This window comes from Falco punctatus (genome assembly GCF_963210335.1).
Source record: "Falco punctatus genome assembly, chromosome: 10".
Taxonomy (NCBI): Eukaryota; Metazoa; Chordata; class Aves; order Falconiformes; family Falconidae; genus Falco; species Falco punctatus.
The window spans coordinates 29,542,637-29,563,265 of NC_137590.1; the positions used below are offsets into that span (position 1 = coordinate 29,542,637).

The window sequence follows — 20,629 nt, forward strand, 5'->3', positions numbered from 1 at the left end:
AGTTCTGCTTCAGGTGTGTACTAAATGCTCACTAGCTCTTAAAAGGATCGGAACCAATGATTTATCACTTTGCTTAAAACCATGTGGGTCACCAATGTACAATGGGGTCGTCCACTCAACTGGACTAAATGTAATCCAATGTAAAACAACAAATGTGTAATATAGTTGCAGGAACCTCAGCACCAGCTGCTTCAGTCTGTTGGGCTGCTCCTTTTGCTCCGAGTTACCTGCTAATGTAGACATAGCCTATGTCTTGTTTATGACTGTGGAAACACTTTGCTCCAGTTTTTCCTGTAATAAATCTTAAAAGTTGCCCTAAAGAAAAGCAAGGAAATTTATCTACGCATACCTGTACAGTATTTTTTTTTTTTTTTTTTTGAGTCCAGAGAGCGCATAAACTTCAGAAACAAATGGGGTATCCTGAACAAAGATAAAAACAAAATTCAGGGATTTTGGTTTACTGACGTAAAATAGAATGTACTGTGTTTTATTCATGACAAAATTCTTGGGGTTTTTTTAAGTTGTTTAACACAATGTGTAGTTTTAAGAATGTGGAATAATGGATTACAATCATCCTGGCTTTAAAAGTTAGGATGAAACGTAAAGTGGGATAAATCCCTGCTGTTAACAACTGTCAGGTATGATGCTGCCTCAAGCCGTAAGGTGCCTAAAACGTTGCTAGTATAAGTACTGTACATCTTTGTAATTCATCACAGATGGCAGCTTTGATGCATGTCACTAAGTATCTGACTCTTCTCTATCTTTAAGAGGCGATATAAAGTATATAAGTTATCAACAGGTGCATTTCACAGAAATATCTGTATTTTGTGGGTTTTGGTCTTAAGCTGTGTCCACATGCCCTGGCTGCCGCTATGTCAGCAGAAGGATCACCCGCTGCAGGCCATCTGGAGCTAGTCATCTCTTCTCTGGTGGAGATAATACCCTTCCAGTCTGTTAGCGAAGTGGTTCATGTGAACCTGCTTGCCTTTTCCAATCAAAATGGTAGAAGAAAATTGGTAGAAAAGACCACCTTATTGTGATAGGTGTGGATTTAGAAGCAGTTCAGCAGGTCCATCTGAAGGAGGCAGTAACTTCTCATGAGGAAAGATAGGGTTGTCCAGGGGTTATAGTCTTTTCAGCCAGTGTTACCTTCAGCTAAGGAAGGGCATGCAGACACAGCTTTACTGCATAGACAGCGTAATATAGATAATATGGACTTGTCTGGTATGGGGGAAAAATCTCTAAGCTACATGATTTACAATCCTATTCAGAATGCGACCGAGTAAGTTTTCTAGAAGAAGACTTATAAAATCTTACTCGTGATGGCATAGTATTGATTTACCAAATTCTAACAGTATGGTTGTAAACTCAAGTGAAAATACTTTGGAAGTCAAATTAATGGTTGAAGTTCCATGGGAATTTACTATGAAAAATAAATTTGCTTAACATTTGTACTTGAATGTTTCTGTTGTTTCCTTGGTTTCTGTGCATCCTGTTAGACAGCTACAGAATCCAATCAGATTGCAACTTGACCCTAAAGTATAATATATTATGATCTTTTTTTTTTAAATTGCCCATTCACTGGAAAATAAATATTTGGTCCATTCAAAATATTTTTAACCATTGTAGTCTCAACATACTGGGTGCAGTAAGAAAGTCACAGTAGAGCCAGTACGTGCATTAAATGTCACGAGTTAAACTAAATATAGAGAGAAAACAAATGAAGCAGTGGTTCCTGAATTAGAACTGCATCATCTTGTAAGAAGTCATTGTTTATGCCAATATCTCCAGGTGTCAGCTGAATTATTAATGCAAAATCATTCTTTCACAATAGCAGCATCTGGCAGATACTCTCTCTGCTTCTAAGACGACTGAGTTTACGCAAGTGATGTCAGTACAGGGAGCTTTTCTTATTTTTCTTCTGTATCTATTTGGTAATTATTAAATATAAATAAAATCAAATTATTTTCTGGAACTGACTTCTTTTAAGCTCAATAAGGAGCTCTGTTACAGCAGTAAGAGGAGGTGAGTGTGCTACTCCCACGGTAGATGTATTCAGTTATTCCAGTATTTGCAGGAGCAGCCTCTTAGTGCTTACCAGCACAGGTCATTTTGGAGTACTGTATTGCTTACTTAAACTAAGTAAATGTTGATATATAATGGGATTACTAAACCAAAATGTATTGGAAAACTAAGGGAAGATGATAGAAGTGCAAGATTATTAATTACATTTATGAGATATTTAAGTTAATCTGAAAAAGAATTCTAAAATACTGAATTTCTCTAATCATAATATTAGAAACACCTATTGGTTTTCTCAGGTTTTAAATGTTCATATATTATGAAGATTAAGCATTTTAAAAGATGATGGAGTTGTAATTTTCACAGGTTCCCTGTCCCTGTAGACTTGTCTTTTTAGGTGGTATGTATTGAAATTGTAAACTATGAAACACTGCTGCTAATTTACATGTAAATTTTGAGATTAGCCCTTAAAAATCAATTAAGTGAAATGGCACCAACAATTTATCAGAGAGAAACCAGCTATATTTGTCAACCTAAGTGGTTACATTGCCTACGGTAATAAAAATCTATTTCTATGTTTATTTTTAATTGCTTAAATTAATACAATTATTTTCTCCTATGTTAACTTTCTAATTTATCACTTCTGATGTTGGAGCTGTATTTTATCAGGAGCTTTTTTCCCTGATAGCTCATCTGTGTTTTAAATTTTGCAGACTACGCTGCAGCTAAACAAATCACGAGTAACAGTAGTTGCTTCACCTAGCTGTGGCACCTTTCCCATCTCCAGGCGGCCTGTAATCAGCCACAGCTATTAAAACACAGACAGTAACAGGAACTATATTACTCACCTTTATCAAGAAATCTTTTATATGATAGTTGTTTTCACTTAAAAAAGTAAATGATATTATTATAATTTCTAGTTACTTGTAGTTCCAGAAATCTCAGAAATGGGATCATTTAAACAGATTAAAAAATTATTGGGCCATAAGTAGAAATTAGGACCCTGTATAAGTCATGTCAAATAGCAGAATGTAGCCTTTCCTTTTTACAGTATATTAAAAAAAAACTCCAAACACAAGGAGAAAATGTATACTAAAGTACTTGTATATGTGTGTATGTCTCTAAATGCACACATATATGCAGACCTCTTTGGATTTCAGCTCAGAAGCCACTTTTGAACAGAATTAGTGTATTTGCATTGTATTTTCATCTAATATATGCCAGAAAAAAAATATTCTTTTTTATGAAGAGTACTAAAAAGTTACTTGAAGTCTTTAAGTTCTTATAGAAAAATTTTGCTTAGCTTTATTCTTACAAAACAGGGAGGAACAATCATTTGTATCAGGGGAGAAATGGGGCTAAAACAAGTGTGGGTATATTGAACTGAGATCTCTTAAAGTATCTTAGCATTTTGAATATCTAGCCAGAAGCTAATATTGAGATAGGATAACAATAAATTCTCTGACTGAAATGCTGTGTATGTGTTTATAGATCCTTTGAAGGGATTTTCCTGTCACTGTCGTGTGGTCAGTAGATAACTTGCCTTGCTAAATGCATAACATATTTCTTTTAGTTGGTTGGGGTTTTTTCAGCTGGCAAGTGAAAATCTAAACACGAGGAGCTTCAAACAGTCTCACACTAGTTTCCATAAGCAATTAAGAAAAAAAAGTTTTTCTATTGAGTAACTGATAAGTAGAGATTAGAGAGAAAAGATGGAATGGGAAAATGAGCGGTAAGAATCCAAAAGACAACACATAGGAATTTTGCAGAACTGAAGGTATTTTACAAGTGTGACGTGAAGCTAGACAGAGCTCAATGGCCTGTATTTCAAATGCGAAATTCAATCAGCAATTTCTTTTTTGATTGCAAACTATACCATTTTTATTGTAAAGGAATTTTCTGTTAATTACCATGCTTAATTCTGAAAATTAAGATCACAATTAATAAGCTTATTTGAAGTTTTAAATTTGAAATTAACACATGAAATTTCTGTGAGCAATATCTCAAGATTTTTAGAATTTTGAATTTTATATGGATATCAAGTATCAATATCATCAATAATTAATGCTAAAAAAAATTTCCATGCATATTAAACTTTATGCATAAAATCTTACACCAAGCTCTTTCTGTTAACGTTCAGCAGGAAGCAGCTGTGAAGAACCAACTCCCCCACAATGCTGTACTCTGATAATCTTGTATTGTCTTCTTTAAATATCTGCTCCTGACTCCTCTAGGAGACACTCACTGAATTAGATAGGTCCCAAGCCTAACTGAGGATAACAATTTAAGACGTTACCTAATTTTTACTGTTTTAAAAGAAATAATGTCAATATACCTCCTCGGTATGGGTGGGGGTTGTGGGTGAGTTGGGTTTTTTTGCACTGTGATATTTGGTGCATATTTTGAAAAAGAAGAAATATGTGTAGACTAGCCAGTACGTCAGTAATTAGCTGTTTCAGTAATGGTCGATGGAATATCATTTGCGGCATTACCTCTGTCCGTCTGCTATGTTGGATTCTGAGCAGTAGCAAGAAGTCCGCTGCATAACCTTACCGATTAAAGTTTGATTTCCAGCTACATCCGGGACTGGTGTCTTTGCCTGTGAAGTTATATACATGGTGTCTCAAGAGTTATCATAAAGGATTTATATCCTGTTTGATTACTCTGAAGAAGCCTGACATTTGTACAGAATGTGATACTGTTTATTATATAGTACACCCTATCTGCTCTGAAACACTTTTGCAGCACAGACAATACATTAATTTAATTAGCTTTAAAATATTTTAGGCAAAATGTAGCAGAGTTTCTGTGTGCAGACAAGACAGTTCCCTATGGATGTATTTGTCAGCATTCACAGGGGAATTGTTATGCTGTCATATTTCACATTATTTCTTACATATCTATTTGTATTTTCGCATTATACCTCAATATCCTCTTTTTCCCCTGCTACTAATTTTTTTATTTTATTTTTTTTAGATTCATCACCAATACCCAACAGAGTTTGAGTTCAATCAATATTATCTGAAGTTTCTGGCTTTTCATCACATATCAAATCGATTTAAAACATTTCTTCTGGATTCAGACTACGAAAGACTAGAACACGGTATATGTGGTGTTTGTTTATTGCGTATTGGTTTTGTAGCTCTCAGTATTTTTCTCGTAAATATTTGCCTAGTTTGAGATGGTTCAGTAATTGCGCCATGATCATGAAATTAATTCAATTTAAGGAATATAAAGCAAAATGGAGGTGAAGAACATGTAGAATTTTCTGAATGAATGATTCCTGAGCCATGCCACTGATGGGCCTAAGAGAAAGTGGAAGACCTTAGTGCCATGCCTCAAGGATTTTTTTAACAATTTATCCACATGGTTCAGTTGACCCTACTCAATACCTTACTTTAACAGAAACAGTCCTTGGGAATCCTTTGCAGAGTGCACGGGGTTTCAGGAAAGGAAAGTCTTTCCACCTATTATCTCTCACTTCTTTCTCTTGCATTCTCTTCAGTGTTTGTCTTTTTATATTTCCTTTTTATTCCACCTGTCACGTGCAGCCTTACTGGTTCCTTATCTACCCTCAGAGCACTCTTAATAAGACTACACAACCATAGTTGAGGCTGTGCTTGGAACTTGTTCACTAAGCAAGATGCTTATGTGCTCCGAGTTTCACTGCTTGGTGGGGTGGTTCTCATGGCATACAGCCAGTTTCAATGCTTGTCTTAAAAACCATAGTGGCTGTGGAACAGACTGAACTTGAACAACCATTTTATTTTAACAAAAAAGTTAATTTCCATTATGTACCTTCAGTTGAACAAAAGCAAAGAGTCGAAGTCAGTGACCTCCTGTGATTCCTTCCAACCTGCATTGTTACATGGTTCTACAATGTTTTTTTTTTGGGGGGGGAGGCAAGCTTGGGGTGGCTGTTTATTTAGCAGTAGTTCGCTTTCAAATACCATTTAATGCAGTATAAAATCCTGTTTCCAGTAGTCTTTGGATAAACTGTACACCCTTCCAAGTTCGTTTCAGTTAGCACAAATCTGTGGCTAGCTTACACTAGCCTGGTCAGGTGCAGCCGGTCCAGCGGACTGGAAAGGCTGGTAACTTCAGGTAGTGGGGGCAGAATCAGCAGGGCTTGGTGGGCTGCTGAGTCTGCAGAGCTGCAGGCAGAAAGGGGAATTCATAAATACACTCCAGTATTTCAGTGAATTTTGGAACAGGTTTATAAATATAACACTAATGAATAGTTGCAGTTGCAAAACACAGCAGTTTTTCATCAAATACAACCTCTTGTTGCAGTGGCATTTGATGGTGGATTTTACTATGCGTTTAGTCTGTGAAATTCCTTTTGGCTACGCTTTGGTATTTGTTATGTATTATCATAAAGATGTCTTTTTGCTGCTATCATTTTCCCTAGGGACATTGTTTGAAGATAAAGGAGATAAACATGCCAAAAAAGGAATTTGTATTTGGGAATGTATTGAAAAGATGCACAAAAGGAGCCCTATTTTCTTCAATTATCTCTATGCCCCTGCTGAAACAGAGGTATGACTTTAAAAAAAAAAACAAACAAGCAACAAACAGGTGACTTGTTATTCTGAGTGATTCCTTGAGTACGTTTTGATATTTTAATTGTTCTTAACTGAATTAAGCATTTGGTGGACAAAATTGACCACCTTGATTATCTGGAGCAGTGTCTCGTAGGCTTATATTCTCAATCATCTTAGTTATGGAAATGTCATTTAAAGGGCCAAATTCTGTATTTATGCATCCCACTGAAGTAAATGAGGATCTTTGATTTAATTTCATTTCATTATATGAATGATTATAAAAATGATGTTAAAGTTTGCACAGAATGTTTTAAAAAATAATTTACATGCTGTAAACCACAGTTACAGGGAAATGCATTGAGAGTCATAATGCGATACATTCCTAGCAGCCTGATTATTAAATCACATTATCTATATCACTGTCTCAGATCATAATGTAAGTCCACTAGGTAGGACTGTGTCTTGAATAATTATATAAAATTCACAAAATACCATTATAGAATCCTGCAATAGCCAGGTAAGCAGCAGTCAAGATACCTCAAGTACTGCAAGGAAAGGGTGCTTCTTTCTGTAGCTCTGGACACAAGGCTGTTCTGAGATGCTCCTGGTACCCACTGCCCCACTGATGTCCATTCCTGTGCTGCTCTCCTCCTGCTTTGGCAGTGAGCTTCACCCTGAGAAATCATTTGTTTGCCCATTTGTCCACAGCTGGGGACCAGAAAGCTAATGATGGGACAGTCTCCGCTGTCTCAGGGGCCATGGTGCCACTGATATTTTTGTTGGTGTTTCTTGGTTTTCCTTTTTCCTCAGGTTGTTTCACCACATTGTACTATATCTAGAAAATACAAGTATTGTATTCTGTTGTGAGTCTGAAACTCGGAGACTTCCTTTTTGACATTATAATGAAACTTTGTTTCAAATAGGCACTGAAACCAAATATAAGCATGTCCAGCCTCAAAAAATGGGATTATTATGTAGAGGAGATTTTGGCAACAGGTCCTTCCTACGATTGGACCATGGTACCTGCAAAGTGCAGTGTTTCGGAGGAAGCTGACCAAACGGATGGTTCGCCATCTCAGACTAAGAGGAAAATAGTATGGCCATGTTATGATGATGTTAAAAAAATACAACCTGATGCCATCAGCAGCCTTTTAAATGTAAGTACATGTGTTACACAGAACATTGTTCTCTTACGCTCGTGAAATTAATATTTACTTTTATTTAAGTTATTGCCTTACACTATTATTAAAAGTATCCATGATAGATGTCAAAACAGGTGTTTAGTAAAACTGACTAGCTGATCTTGAGAAGTGATGGTTGGTCTGGGAATCAAGCAGATTTCCTGCAAAGCTTATATTGTTCTGAATGAACAGTTTTCTGGGAGTACACTTTAATCTTAGTTAATAATATGAGAAAGCCAGTCACAGATTCATGTTTTCACTGTCTTTTGTAAATAATAAGGTAGGTAGCCTAATGAATTTTTAGGTTGTCTTTTATAAGAAATGCAGGAACTGTTACTTTAATTTGGGCAAATGTGGAATCTAGCTTGCTTGTCCTTTTTCTACTCAGTTTAAAGTAAGTGTGTAATAAAATGAGAAATTCCCAGATTTCTGGACAGATCAGAAAACAGAATCTGACACTTGTTGATTTTAACGTGTGGGAGGCAGATACACAAGCATAAACTGAACATCTTGGCCCAAATTTCTCAAAAATCTTTCCATGATTGCTCTTAGTTTATTCATGTTCACTAGGACCCAACTGGTAAATTCAGTTTCTTCAGAATATATTAGTACTTGAAATAGATGCTCGATTTTGGCTTTTTCGTGTTTGGGCTCATGTAGGCTTCTTGGATTTTGTCCTTTCTTCATTAGAAGATGAAAAAGGATCCCATTACCATGATAATTCTTGTAGTTATTTAGAATGATTTAACATCTGTATTTTCTTAAACATTTGTTGGTTTATTATAATTATTTATCAGTCCTAGTATTTAGATTATCATCTTAATTGATAGCACAGGAAAATGACAAGGGCATTCTTCACTTCCTGGAGGTATTGATTCAAGCCACATGCACATTCAGATACACGTCACTATGTACAGGTTTTTATTTTGAAAACTATTTGCAGACTTTACCTTATGTTAAAGCTGGGATTGTGGAGCCTAATATTGCAGTGCTTGGAAAAGTGGGGTATGCTGTGAGTCCCTGATCTTCCCTGAATCAAAGGTGATTTTTAGCAAAATCTTAAGGCAGGAAATTTCTGAATGGGTTTGAATCCTTGAGGATAGACTTGCTTTTGCTGGAGGGTTAGCTTTATTCTGGCACATTCCTCAAATTTCATTTGGTCCATTCCTTCCAATCATAACTGATCAAACACAGGAACAATGCCTAATTTTATTAAAAAAAAAAAAAATCACTTCTAAAACTCCCCTGGACTCAAAATAAAATAGCCAGAACTTCTCAACTTCACAAATGCAAAGAAAGAGCAGTCTCTCAGCAGGGCTCATATCAGGATTTTTTTAGTGAAAAAAGAGAGCTTTCCTATCAGGTAACTAGAGGCCAGAAGTACATCAGGAGTATAGCAACAATGTTCTTCTGCATTTCTTCCTGGAGTACATGCCAAACTATCCAAATCCACAACTGTGAGAAACTGCTATGTAACAGGGAAATTAGTCATATTACATTCTAAAGGGTCAGGTTTTTTGGAGTTTAAATGTTATTTGTGAATTAGATTATAGTAATAAAAGATAGCATTGGAGAGGAGCTTTTGAAAAACTTTGAAGAGGTTGTATAAAGGTTACAAAAATATTCTTCTAAGTTTATAAAGCAAAGTGAACTTTCTGTTAGAACAAGTTGTTAATTTAGGGTTATTGCTGATTTAGGAGAAAGACCTCTCTTTAATCATAAATCCATTGAGAATGTGTTGGTATCCAAAAAATCTTTGAACTGAGACCATATTTAGCAATGGTAAATTACTAGGGAAGATTGATTCTCCCTTAGTTTATAATGACAAGCCCAAATTTGTTTGTTCAAAAGATATTTTTCAAATGAAAACTAGATAGTGCGCTTCAGGATGGTCCTATTCTTGCAAATAAGCAGTAATGACTGAACATTAGATGACAATTTCTTAGGGAGAGACTGGCAAAGTGAAAGGTGCCACCTCAGGATGCCAGTCACCCAAATTAACTCTGCCATAACTACACACTGTGAAGAACTAAAGCTGTATAAGGGGTAAATGAATGACCAGCAAAACAATAAAAATAGCGCTTCTGATTGTGAGCCGTTTTCTAACTTCCAGTTACGTGCTAAAAAGGCTGATCTGTCAAAATGGACCCTGGGCCAAAAAGCTTATTGCAAATACCGAATAAGTCACATAAAACTTATTGCACGCACAAGCGTGAACACTTGACAGAAGCAGCAGTTTGATCACTGGGTGTATTCAGCACCTTTCCGTTTGAAGTCAAAGTCTCAGAAGCCTTCTAGCCCAAGAGTTGGAAGAGGAAATGCTGACAAGGAAGGACTTCCAAAACCAGGGTGCTCTGTCACAGTCAGGACAGTTCACTTTGTCCAGTGTCTGTTGAGTGTGCACACAAAAGAGGTGATGGGTCTCCACAGTTCTGGAGTGTCTGCAGAGTTAACTCCTGTCTGTACCATTCAAAGCAGATTACTTAGCAGATAAGTCTTTTGAAAGGCACAGTAATGCTAATTGCTTGTAATTACTAGTATCAGGAAATGGATGTCCATACAATCGTACTTGTTACAACCTTTTTTTTGATATGTATTGACTTCTGCTCCCACAAGCCTAGGCAACAGGGGAGATGAATCAGGACAGATGTAAGGATTTTTTCTTTTAAGGAAATGCAGTTATTCATAGGCTATTCCACACACGGAAGGAAATTTGACATTTTTAGTAAAAATTAAAACTGAAGGGGCAAGAGTAAGTCTTAGTGATTTACTGCCATGTAAGTTTTTTACATGGAGTTTATTAAAGGAGAATTTATCCCTAACTTTTCAAGTTATGTATAGGAAATTGTTGAAAGTTTTTCATTTTGAGTTCTGGAAGCACTACTCATTGTGGAGCCAAAAAATCAGGAATGTGACCCAGTTGCTAAGTAACAAGTTCCAGTTACTTCCAGATTCTGCAGGGAAAGACTCATAGTCAGAAGGCAAGACTAGGGCAGAAAGAGAGTGATCAGATTAAAACCTGACTAACTTTTAGCACTAAAGAGCTTGCTTTTCAGCAATTTGGGAAGCCTTTTACATAAAAGGTCGGTGGCAAACTGATTCAGTCGTATGTATCCCATCAGGAAGCGTTTTACACTCAGCACTTTGAAAGAGGAACAAGTGATGTGGAGAAGCCTTTAGTCTGGCTTGTGTTTACCATTCCTTGGTTTTGTATCTACCTATGAAGATACCCCAAACAAAACTGTCCCAATTTTATTTCTTGGCAGGAAGAGTGCCCCATAATATGTAATGTATATGTGGCTTTCAACTACCTTCAGTATTTAAAACGTATGGTTTGATTCTTGCTATTAAGCCAGGTTTCCTATATTTAGTTTTATTTCTGAGTTTTCTAATTTACCTTCAGCAAGGAAGAGTTCCTAAAAATACTTGTTCCTGATACACCATCAAATACTGGCTTTTTTATTTTCACTTCAGAGTTCAAAATTTAGTTCAGGCGTTAGTTTCCCGATCAAAATGTTTTCTTACCCTAAAAATACATTAACTTTCTGAAAGTCTTTCAATCAATAACAGTTTCCTGAAGAACTTGTCGTTCTAAAAGACCAATAGGAGTTGAAGAATATTCATGAAATTTACTTTAATCATTTGGTATAGTAGAAGTAAATAAAGTCAGAGATTTACTATCTCTACTTAGAAAATAAATGTCTTGGGTTTTAGTTGGCTTTTATATAGTATGGGAATTCTCTGTCCTATGGCAATTTTTAGTTCCATCATCAATTCATAATTGGATTTGCAAATTTTTTAATTTTATTTCATTAAGATTCAGGTTTTCCTAAAAATATAGCTGTTGAAAGTAAGCATGGCAAGGAATATGGACTGCACATCAAAGTAATGGCATGTATCGATGAGTGTTCACAAGTAAATATTAATGAAATGGCCTCTTTTTATTCAACTTTGCATGCACTGTCTTATTAACAGGAAATAACCCTAACTGGAGGTTATCAACTTAGGTCATATTCCCAAGTTCCACAACAAGAACATGTTGTTACAGTTTGGCATCCAAACTGAATAAATCTTTCTGTTTCATTTCCTTCTTTTATTACAGCTTTGTATCACATTTTATAAACCAGGGTAAATGTTAATATTGGCAGTGTACAATGTTGGTGTCACAGCACAGAGTTTGTTCTTTGTAAATATTATTATAAAATATAGCCTAGCCTTATCATTGTGTTTCTGTTATGGCAATTGGTGTTGAATTTTGTGCGTTTGGGAGAACCGGCAGAGAACTGAAAGCCTAATGGCTCCTCCAACCTGTGACATGCAGGAGCAATGTGGCCGATGCTGTACTTGGTTGACTTGAACTCCTGAGCCTGGTTGGTATCAGTTTATAGCTGGTTTGACATAGGTGGGTTTTTTTACTGGGCGTCATGGCCTAAAAGTTCCCTGTGTAAAAAATGTGGACTAGGAAATGGTTATATAAAAATGATTGCCTGAAAGTTATCAGTTGGAAATGTTTATCCTTAAGAAAACCCCTGTTATTTGTTACAGGAAATCGAAAGGTTGGAAAGTAAATTAAATCAGAGCCCAGAAAGGTGGCAGCTTATGTGGGAAAGGGTCAAAATGAATCTAAAGGATGACACCAGACAAGACAATGTAAGTAGTAAAAGAGTTCATCCAATAGATATAATTCCATTCCTGCTGTATAGGCTACCTGGGGCTCTGACAAGATCCCTGTATTTCTTGGAGTAAAATACTGCTTTTGAAAAATTGAGTATGTTGTTCTAACCCATGATACTGGCTCTGTATTTCTGCATGTAGGAAAATATATTTAGATTTGTGCTTTTTATCTAGTTGCTTTTCCAGAGTAGATTAAGGCATACGGAGAAAACGAGCGTGAGCATTTTACTAATACACAAATATATGACTTGATATATTTAAAAGATTCTTGAAGTACAAAAAAACCTCAGTCCCTGAAAGTAACCAGAAGGACGTCACAGACTTTCAGAGATGAGTAAAGGTATTTCCGTGTCTAAATGGAATTTTGGAATTGTAAATTGTGGTAAAGGTAGGAAGTGTTCACGCTTCTGTTTCCAGTTCTTGACTGTGGTAAAAAGAATAGCTGACAACATAGATATTTTCTACGTCAAAGGCTGCCTCTCTGCTATCTGCATACATTAGGAAGAACGTTTAGATACTGCTTTTTGTGAGCTTTCCCTCTAAACCTGGCAGAGTGAGTTACCAGCTCCAGACTGTACCCGAACTCTTCAGCTTCACGCGCTTGTTCACGCTTGCCAGCCTCCATGCAGTGGTTATTCCACAGCACTACTTTCTTATTAGTCCCTTGCTCTCAGGAAAGCAATATGCTTTATGCCTGTCAGAGTCATTCACCCTAGACAAATTTGAGATTTAAAAAGTTTTATCCTAACAAAGAAGAGGATTTTTCTTATTGAATTGGAAGCAGAAAAGACAATGCAAGTCTAAATATACCTGTTATCAGTCGCCTGTCCTAGCTGTTATTTAAGGATTCTCAGATAAGTGCAATAACTTAAGGGTCAACTCCAAAGAACTCTTATCTGTAGGACACTGTCATTTAGACTAAGACCAAATTCAGGTTCCCTCTTGTTCCAGATTGTTGAGATTCTACTAAAGTGATTTGGGCCTATAAATAGCTCTTGGAAACAGCACTCGTTTTTCCTTTCCTCCCTTCCTTTCCTTCCCTGTGAAATTAGGGAAGCTTACTGTATCCAGGTGTCTGACTAATTCTAGGTGCTCCTGAGAAAGCAAGGGAGGCGTTGTTCAAGATGATGTCACTGGAATATGCAAGGCCTTTCTGAAGAACGGATTTCTCACACCGTGTGAACCCTCCTGCTTAAGAACTGCATTGAGTTGCCATCCCTCTGACTGCTTTTTCTGAGGCAGCACTGCTGACTTGTATTATGAAGATTTTTTTGGGCCTCATAGTCATTCACAATTTACATGTTGTACCACATATTACCAATAAAATGTTGAGACAGTCTTATGCTGTAAGACATATTGCATTACCTTTTTTATTTGATTTTCATCTTTTTTAGCTCCGAAGACATCCCTCTGGCTCCTCTGGGATGATGGCAGCCAATCTGCATTCCTATCAAAAGAGGTCTTTGTTGGAAATACCTGATAGTGGGCTGGGTGAGGAACAGAGTGCAAGCATCTCTCCCTCTAATGGAGTAGACAGAAGAACAACTACACTATACAATCATTTCACATCAAAGAACGATGAAAATAGGTAAACTGAATAATCATAGAGGATTTGTGAACCTTGTATTACATTGGTATAAATCTCTGCCTTAGGGAAAGAGCATGAGATTTTTCATATGCCCAGAATGCTTTGGGACGACTTTATTCCTTCTTTGCAGTTTTGATTACATTTAGTTGTCTCAATGGGGGTGGGCCTCTATCTCTCATCAGTATCTTTCAATTTTCCCCTTTATATGCGCAAGCAAATTGTAGCTGCACATTTAATGCATCCAAAGTACTGCAATGGTGTTTATCAGTGTATCACAGTTACCAGTAACTAAGCTATTGTTTTAAAACTGATTTGGTTTACTGCAGTAGAAGAATTGTCGTATATGTATGTAGTCATTTTGGGGCTCTCATGCATCACCAGTATTCCTATCATGGAATCACGTGCCATTTTTATTTTCTGTACCTTTCAGATCTTTTGAAGGTACGCTATACAAAAGAGGAGCTTTACTAAAAGGTTGGAAACCTCGCTGGTTTGTGCTGGATGTGACAAAGCACCAGGTAAAACCTTTTCACATAGTGGATTTTTTTAGGACTAGTTTGCTGGGGGGTTATTTAATGAATTTGTATAGATTGGTTGTACAAATAATACTAGTAATGATTATTTGCAGATGTGATGTCTCTGTTACATCATTGTATCTTGTAGCTGATACAGCATTCTGAATGGACACAGTTTTTTTTAGTATTTCGGGTTTTTTTTAAATAGTGATAACCTTTAGCTTATAATCCTAAAAGACCTCTTGGGCTGGAAGTCATGCATTATTCTTTGGGCCCAAACATTTTTTTGCCTGCTTCATACCTCAGGAAAAAAAAAGCCAGGTAGTGCCTGAGAACATTCTCTGGGCATTGTGGAATATGAGCAATTTTTTAAAGCACTGCTAGCTCTAGAACATCATTAAGCAATTAAGTGGTGAGCATAATTTGCCCTTTAATATAACCTTTTTAATTTCCAAAAAAACTAAAAACTCTTTCTGCACTAGAGAGTAAATAACTTAGAAGGTATTTTCTAGAGTGCAATTGGGATGCTGAGAGCTAATATGGTAACTGATAGCAAGTTTAATTCAGGCATTCATGTTAAAACTGTAGTAGTTATTGTATGCTCAGTGTGTATTTTAGAGCCTCTTTGTTCCTCAGGCACTTGGCCATGAGTATTTTTTGTTTTCAAATGAAAGGGCATTATATACTCTGGAAAATTATAATCTGAACTGCTTCAGCAGAAAAATCCATTTACTTCACTTGACATATTAGTGGTTTTCTGTCACCTATATTTGAGAAAGCTGACCTCGAGTCTCTGTATGAAAGTCTTTTCAAGTATGGAGAACAGAATCACAGATCACTCTGAAATCAGTTTGAATTTTGCAAATGACTTAAAATGAGTTAAAATTTAATCTCAGATGTATTTCTAAAAGTCCTGAAATGCCAGGTTCCTGATGGAACAGTAATTTCAGGTGCCATATATAGGAGTGCGTTAAATTAGTCATAGTGATGTAAATTTAATAGGAAAATTATTCATAACTATTCTGACAAATCATTATCACAAATCAAGGATCACTAAAACCAGAGGAAATCTGCTAGTGTAAAAGTTTTACCCACTTTATAATGTATGCCGGAATTCTGCAGTGGAAATTTGTGGTCTTGTACTTTAAATGATGTTGGGTCATCAAGCAGTAATCTTCATTAAGCCAAATATTCCACACAGTGTGGGTGGTAACCTCTGAGACTAATGTACACTTTTGTTTAAAAATATTAATTTATTGTAATCAATACATTTAAAATACATAATACATATAAAGACAGTCATCCTTTAAAATGCTAATTGAGGATTGCTGGATTAGTGTGGTAAAATACCAACAAATGCACTGTTCGTAATTATTCTTCCTGATACACAGGAGAAAAAGTTCATTTTGCAGAAGAAAAAAATACTTTTTATATTTTCTGTATAACCAGATATTCTCCTGAGTATCATAGATGTAGGAGTAATACAGGTCAATCTCAGTTGGAATTCTGTTGTTTGACCTTTGCTGTGAAAGTTTGCTTTACTATTTTGCATTGGTTTATGGGAATTAATTATTTATTTTTTTTTAAGTAAGTATCGGATTTTCTCTTTGGGAACTTGTTTGCGTATTGAAACTCAGTTTACAGAGTGGCTAACGTTCATATCAAAGTATCTTTGCAAGGAGGGGGGAAAAAAGCAAGCTTAGTTCAGCCACTAAGTACAGTGTAGGAAAATGTGAATTTTCTATGCAGTTTATAATTATCTGAAATTATACTTAAAAGTTTTGGTGATCATTTTAAATTCTTGAAATATAGAGAATAAGTGTTCTGCTAACTCCTTGGTGAAGTAAAGCTTTTGTGTTAGTTTCAGTGCAATGAACAGTGAAGAAGTGGTTTCTGTTAGAAAAATGGATAAGGAATGCTGAGGGCTAAAGACTAGGTTCTGCTTTCATCCATCACACATCCTTTGCCCAGAAGTAATGCATGACTATTTGAAGCTTCTGTGCTCTGAAACTCTGGTGACAAAATGTTCCTTCCCCAGTTCTGTGTCCGCACAGGAGGAGAGGATGGTGGAGACTTCGCTCTTACCCAGAGATGTCAAATAGAGGAATGGCCAGTTAAGGGTTACCAGCAGTCCCACCATTCTGTATATACCAAACCTATGGTTTCTGTCACTTGTGACTTAGAAAGTTCCCATGTCTGATGTCCTCAGGTCCTAAGAATATTTGCGCCTCCCACCCTTACCACTCCATGCCCCCAGGTTGTATCCAGGAAGAGGGAAGAAGTGAAAGGTCTGTCTAAATAGCAAATTTGGATGTGGTTTTTTTCTCTTGTGGTCTAGCTGCGATACTATGATTCTGGTGAAGATACAAGCTGTAAGGGACACATAGATCTTGCAGAAGTAGAAACTGTGATTCCTGCTTCTCCGACAATTGGAGCCCCAAAACATGCGAGTGAAAAAGCATTTTTTGATGTAAGTATATCGTCTTTACGTGATGTTTATGTGAAACTGGCTTTTCTTGGTGTTTAGCCCACTACTTTCAGTCCTGCTGGAAGGTGTGAGTAAGCAAGGAGCTGTCATGCCAACTCAAGACAAAAAGTTTTCACCCACTTAGCATCTGGCTCTCACAACAGCAGAAGTTCAAAATGTATTACATTCAGACCCAATTAGTACATTGAGTATTGAGAGTTTAAAGTAAAGTTTGCAAGTTTCCTTCTCTGTTTTATGTGTTGACTTGTCTGTCTTTATGTTCTTATTTTTCCTTTGCAGTTGAAGACAAATAAACGTGTATATAATTTTTGTGCCCAAGATGCACAGAGTGCTCAACAATGGATGGACAGGATCCAGAGTTGCATTTCAGATGCTTAGAAAGGAAAAAGTTCTATAATAAAGACACGTTTAAAGCACCTCATCCTGTAAGAAGCTAAGTTCTGAAATGTTACTGACAGACAACCAGCCTTCCTTGTGTTTCAGCCGTAGCAGTTCATAATACGCTAAAGTTCCTTTTCTGTTTAATAATTATAACCACTGTAACTGCGTTGGTTTTTTTTTCCTGCAGGGAGGACATTGAAAAATAATATTCCATTTATTCTGAATTTCCACTTTCTTCAGTACAATTCCTAGCTATAAACTGAGCTGAATTTGCACTACCATCTAATCCTGGTTTTCTCATTTCAGAGCTGTTCTGTTAGGACATCTGTCCAAAGGAAACTGTAGAAATTTTCCCTCCAACAGGAAGTGTATTTTCACGTTATTTACATATTTAATCAGAATGTTCTTATTTCCAAGGTAGTCATGAGTAAGAGGGAACATGTCTGCAATTCCTAAAAATAAATAAATAAATGAAGCTTGTGAGTCCAGTGACATATATATATATATCAGGTTGCCAATGTTTATGGCCAGTTGATATTTTTAAAGACCAAAAAGTGAAATTGCCTGATGCCAGACTTTCAAGTGTCTTCTCAGTGTGCAGGTCATTATCTAATCTTGTGCTCTACTGAGTGCTTCTGCAGTGTTGTTATGGAATTTCAAGTTCTAGGGATTTTCTGAAGATCCTCACACTCTTACTTTAGATTCTGTTTGCAATTACAGTGGGATAAATGAAAGAAAACTGGCTGATGCTATCCAGGAGAAACGTTCAACAACCACCTAGGAATTCAGTAGAAGAAAGATCTCTTATGTGTGAGTTGTATATGTTAAGTTATATGCTGTTCTGCTCACTGTAAAGTAAAAAATAACAAACATGATAATGCACTAAACAATGAAGCAAGCACTTGCACTGAAATCTTTAAAATGCAGACATGGCAGGACAGAGGTAAGTTATTTATAGCAGAACAAAAATAGCTAGTTAACAGCATTTACAGATATCAACTATGTACATAATCAGGTTTGATGTGTTGTGATTTGATACTTTTTAAACATTTTTTGCACATGAATTGGAAGACTGTTTATAGATTTTTACATTTGATAAAATTGTGTTTGTTCAGCTTAAAATCCTGGTGAAACATTTTTAATAGCCCCAAATCAGTAGAAAGTTTACAGTCTACAAATAGTGATGACATTGAGTAGAATCTGTAGGTAATAAAGCCATTGTTTTTATTTTGAAATGTTAATATGTTAAATAGCACACTAATATTACAAAGGGTTTGTATATATGATTCACTATTTTCTCATTTTTCCAGACGTTTTGCTTGTAATTTAATGTCAGCCTAACCAAACTGACTATACTTACAAGATTTTTCAGTTATTAAATTGTTTGTGGGGTTTTTATAACTAATGTATTTTGTCAAAAAGAAACATAAATTTCTCACCACACACAATAGGAAATGCAGCTGGTTTTAATACATTTGCAATTTCAAAAGAAAAATATGAAGGATTTTTCTAGCATTTTTCAATTGACAAATTTCCACCTGTGACAATGGTGTTTGCACATTTGTATTTTTCTTTGTATATTAAGTACTTTTATATGTACTTTGTAAAATACTGATCCTGTTCTTAGGTTAAATGAAAATATACATACCACTGCTTATTTTGTAACTAGTTAATTTTAACTCTTGTATGTTATGTGATATATGTATGCTAACCATCTTGTAATAAATACACTTCTTAAGGAAAAGTAAAACATTTCCTTTTACTGTAAAAGTGAAAAAAACAAGACCCACATGTCAGAATATTTCCACAGGCACAAGACAAATCCTTATTTACTCTGTATTAAGAATAGTGGGTGTATTAAAAAACTATGTGGTCTTTTGTATACTTGTAAATATTCTTACCTAAAAGTTGCACTTGAGCATCCTTAACTCAAACACTTGTCAACAGTAACACTAAAGACTAAAGAAATCAGAATTTAAAGCAGAATTATCATTCTAACAAGTCTCAATGTATAGCCTTTTCTAAAAGGCTAAATACATACAATGTTCATACTAAGTCATCAAATAATGATGTTAAATATATTTTTTTTAAAAAAAATCCTATATGGTATCGCAACATAAATCAACTGCATACTTTCACCCTGGAACATATCTCATTCATTTATATCACCTTATGCAAAAATTATCTAGTTCATAAGAAATAAAATATAAAAAATGACAAGGTCTTACTTGAGAATGTGCATCTAAATTGAATTAGTGTAGTGTGGGATAGCAGAGTTAAAATGGAAAGGGAACGTGTGACGGAGGTAGGGGACTTGTGACAATTCTTGGATGCTGTGGTGCTTAGATGATAAGGTTTGCATATTGAGCTTGGCATGGATGCTAATGTTGCCTTAAATGTTGATCTCAATTTTTAGTGTCTGTATTGATGGAAAATGGACTTGAGCAACGTAACTTAAAAATATCCAAATAAAAGCTGAAATGGGATATATGATATTTGTGGTGTTTATATAAGGAATATACAACAGAACGGTAGGAATAGGCTCTTGGTCTAAAGACAAAGTTTGCAGTGTCTCCGAGTGGTCTCTTCCTTACAAAATGAAGGTTCAAACAGGGACTCAGAGAAAATACGGAAAATCATAACATAAGCTACAAGGTTTGTCAGTGTGTTTGCCTTGTGACAGCAGAAAGAGAATTGGGAACAGAGAATTTGCTTGGGAAAAATTCTGTGTACAAAGGGAACCATCTTCATATTCTATGAAAATTTTCCAGAAAAAAGAACCCATCCAAGAGTTGGGAATGAGGTAAACGCATGCTCCTTCTAATGTGTCATGTTGCTGTTACCATCCTGTGATTCATAACATTCTTACTGTAGAAAAGAGTGTTATCAAAGGCTTTATAGAAGGGAAAAAGACTGCTTGTCAAGCTCTGTGCTAGTAACAAAATGCCCACGTAATAGTTGACGGGATGAACTGAGTTTAAGTTTTGAGGAGTTGCTATTGGTATGTGAGTAATCTCTCATTCCTATCTAACATGCACATGTTCTGTAGAAGTCCTTGCTATTGATGGAACTTTAGAATTAGTATGCTAAATAATAAAGTACTTGGTGTGCCCACTTGTGTGGGTCACTGGTTATGTAATAACACATAAACAGCTAACAGACCCAGGAACAAATGTTCAAAATTTTGTGTCACATCCCACACACATTATTTGTATCTGGTATTTTGTGAATTGCAG

The 20,629-nt window shown here is 35.9% G+C and overlaps 1 protein-coding gene across 6 annotated transcripts in view; it reads left to right on the top strand.

Annotated features, from left to right (window-relative positions):
* SBF2 (SET binding factor 2) overlaps nt 1-19,479 on the top strand; it is a 253,141-nt gene extending 233,662 nt beyond the window's left edge. For all 6 annotated transcript variants that reach the window (XM_080404621.1, XM_080404619.1, XM_080404620.1 and 3 more), the window contains 8 exons: nt 4,999-5,125; nt 6,434-6,561; nt 7,490-7,723; nt 12,293-12,397; nt 13,816-14,009; nt 14,440-14,527; nt 16,863-16,994; nt 17,292-19,479. In XM_080404621.1, the coding sequence (XP_080260747.1) occupies nt 4,999-5,125; nt 6,434-6,561; nt 7,490-7,723; nt 12,293-12,397; nt 13,816-14,009; nt 14,440-14,527; nt 16,863-16,994; nt 17,292-17,390 (1,107 nt within the window). In that variant the 3' untranslated portion in view covers nt 17,391-19,479. The remainder of the gene's footprint in view (nt 1-4,998; nt 5,126-6,433; nt 6,562-7,489; nt 7,724-12,292; nt 12,398-13,815; nt 14,010-14,439; nt 14,528-16,862; nt 16,995-17,291) is intronic.
* Nucleotides 19,480-20,629: the final 1,150 nt, after the last annotated feature.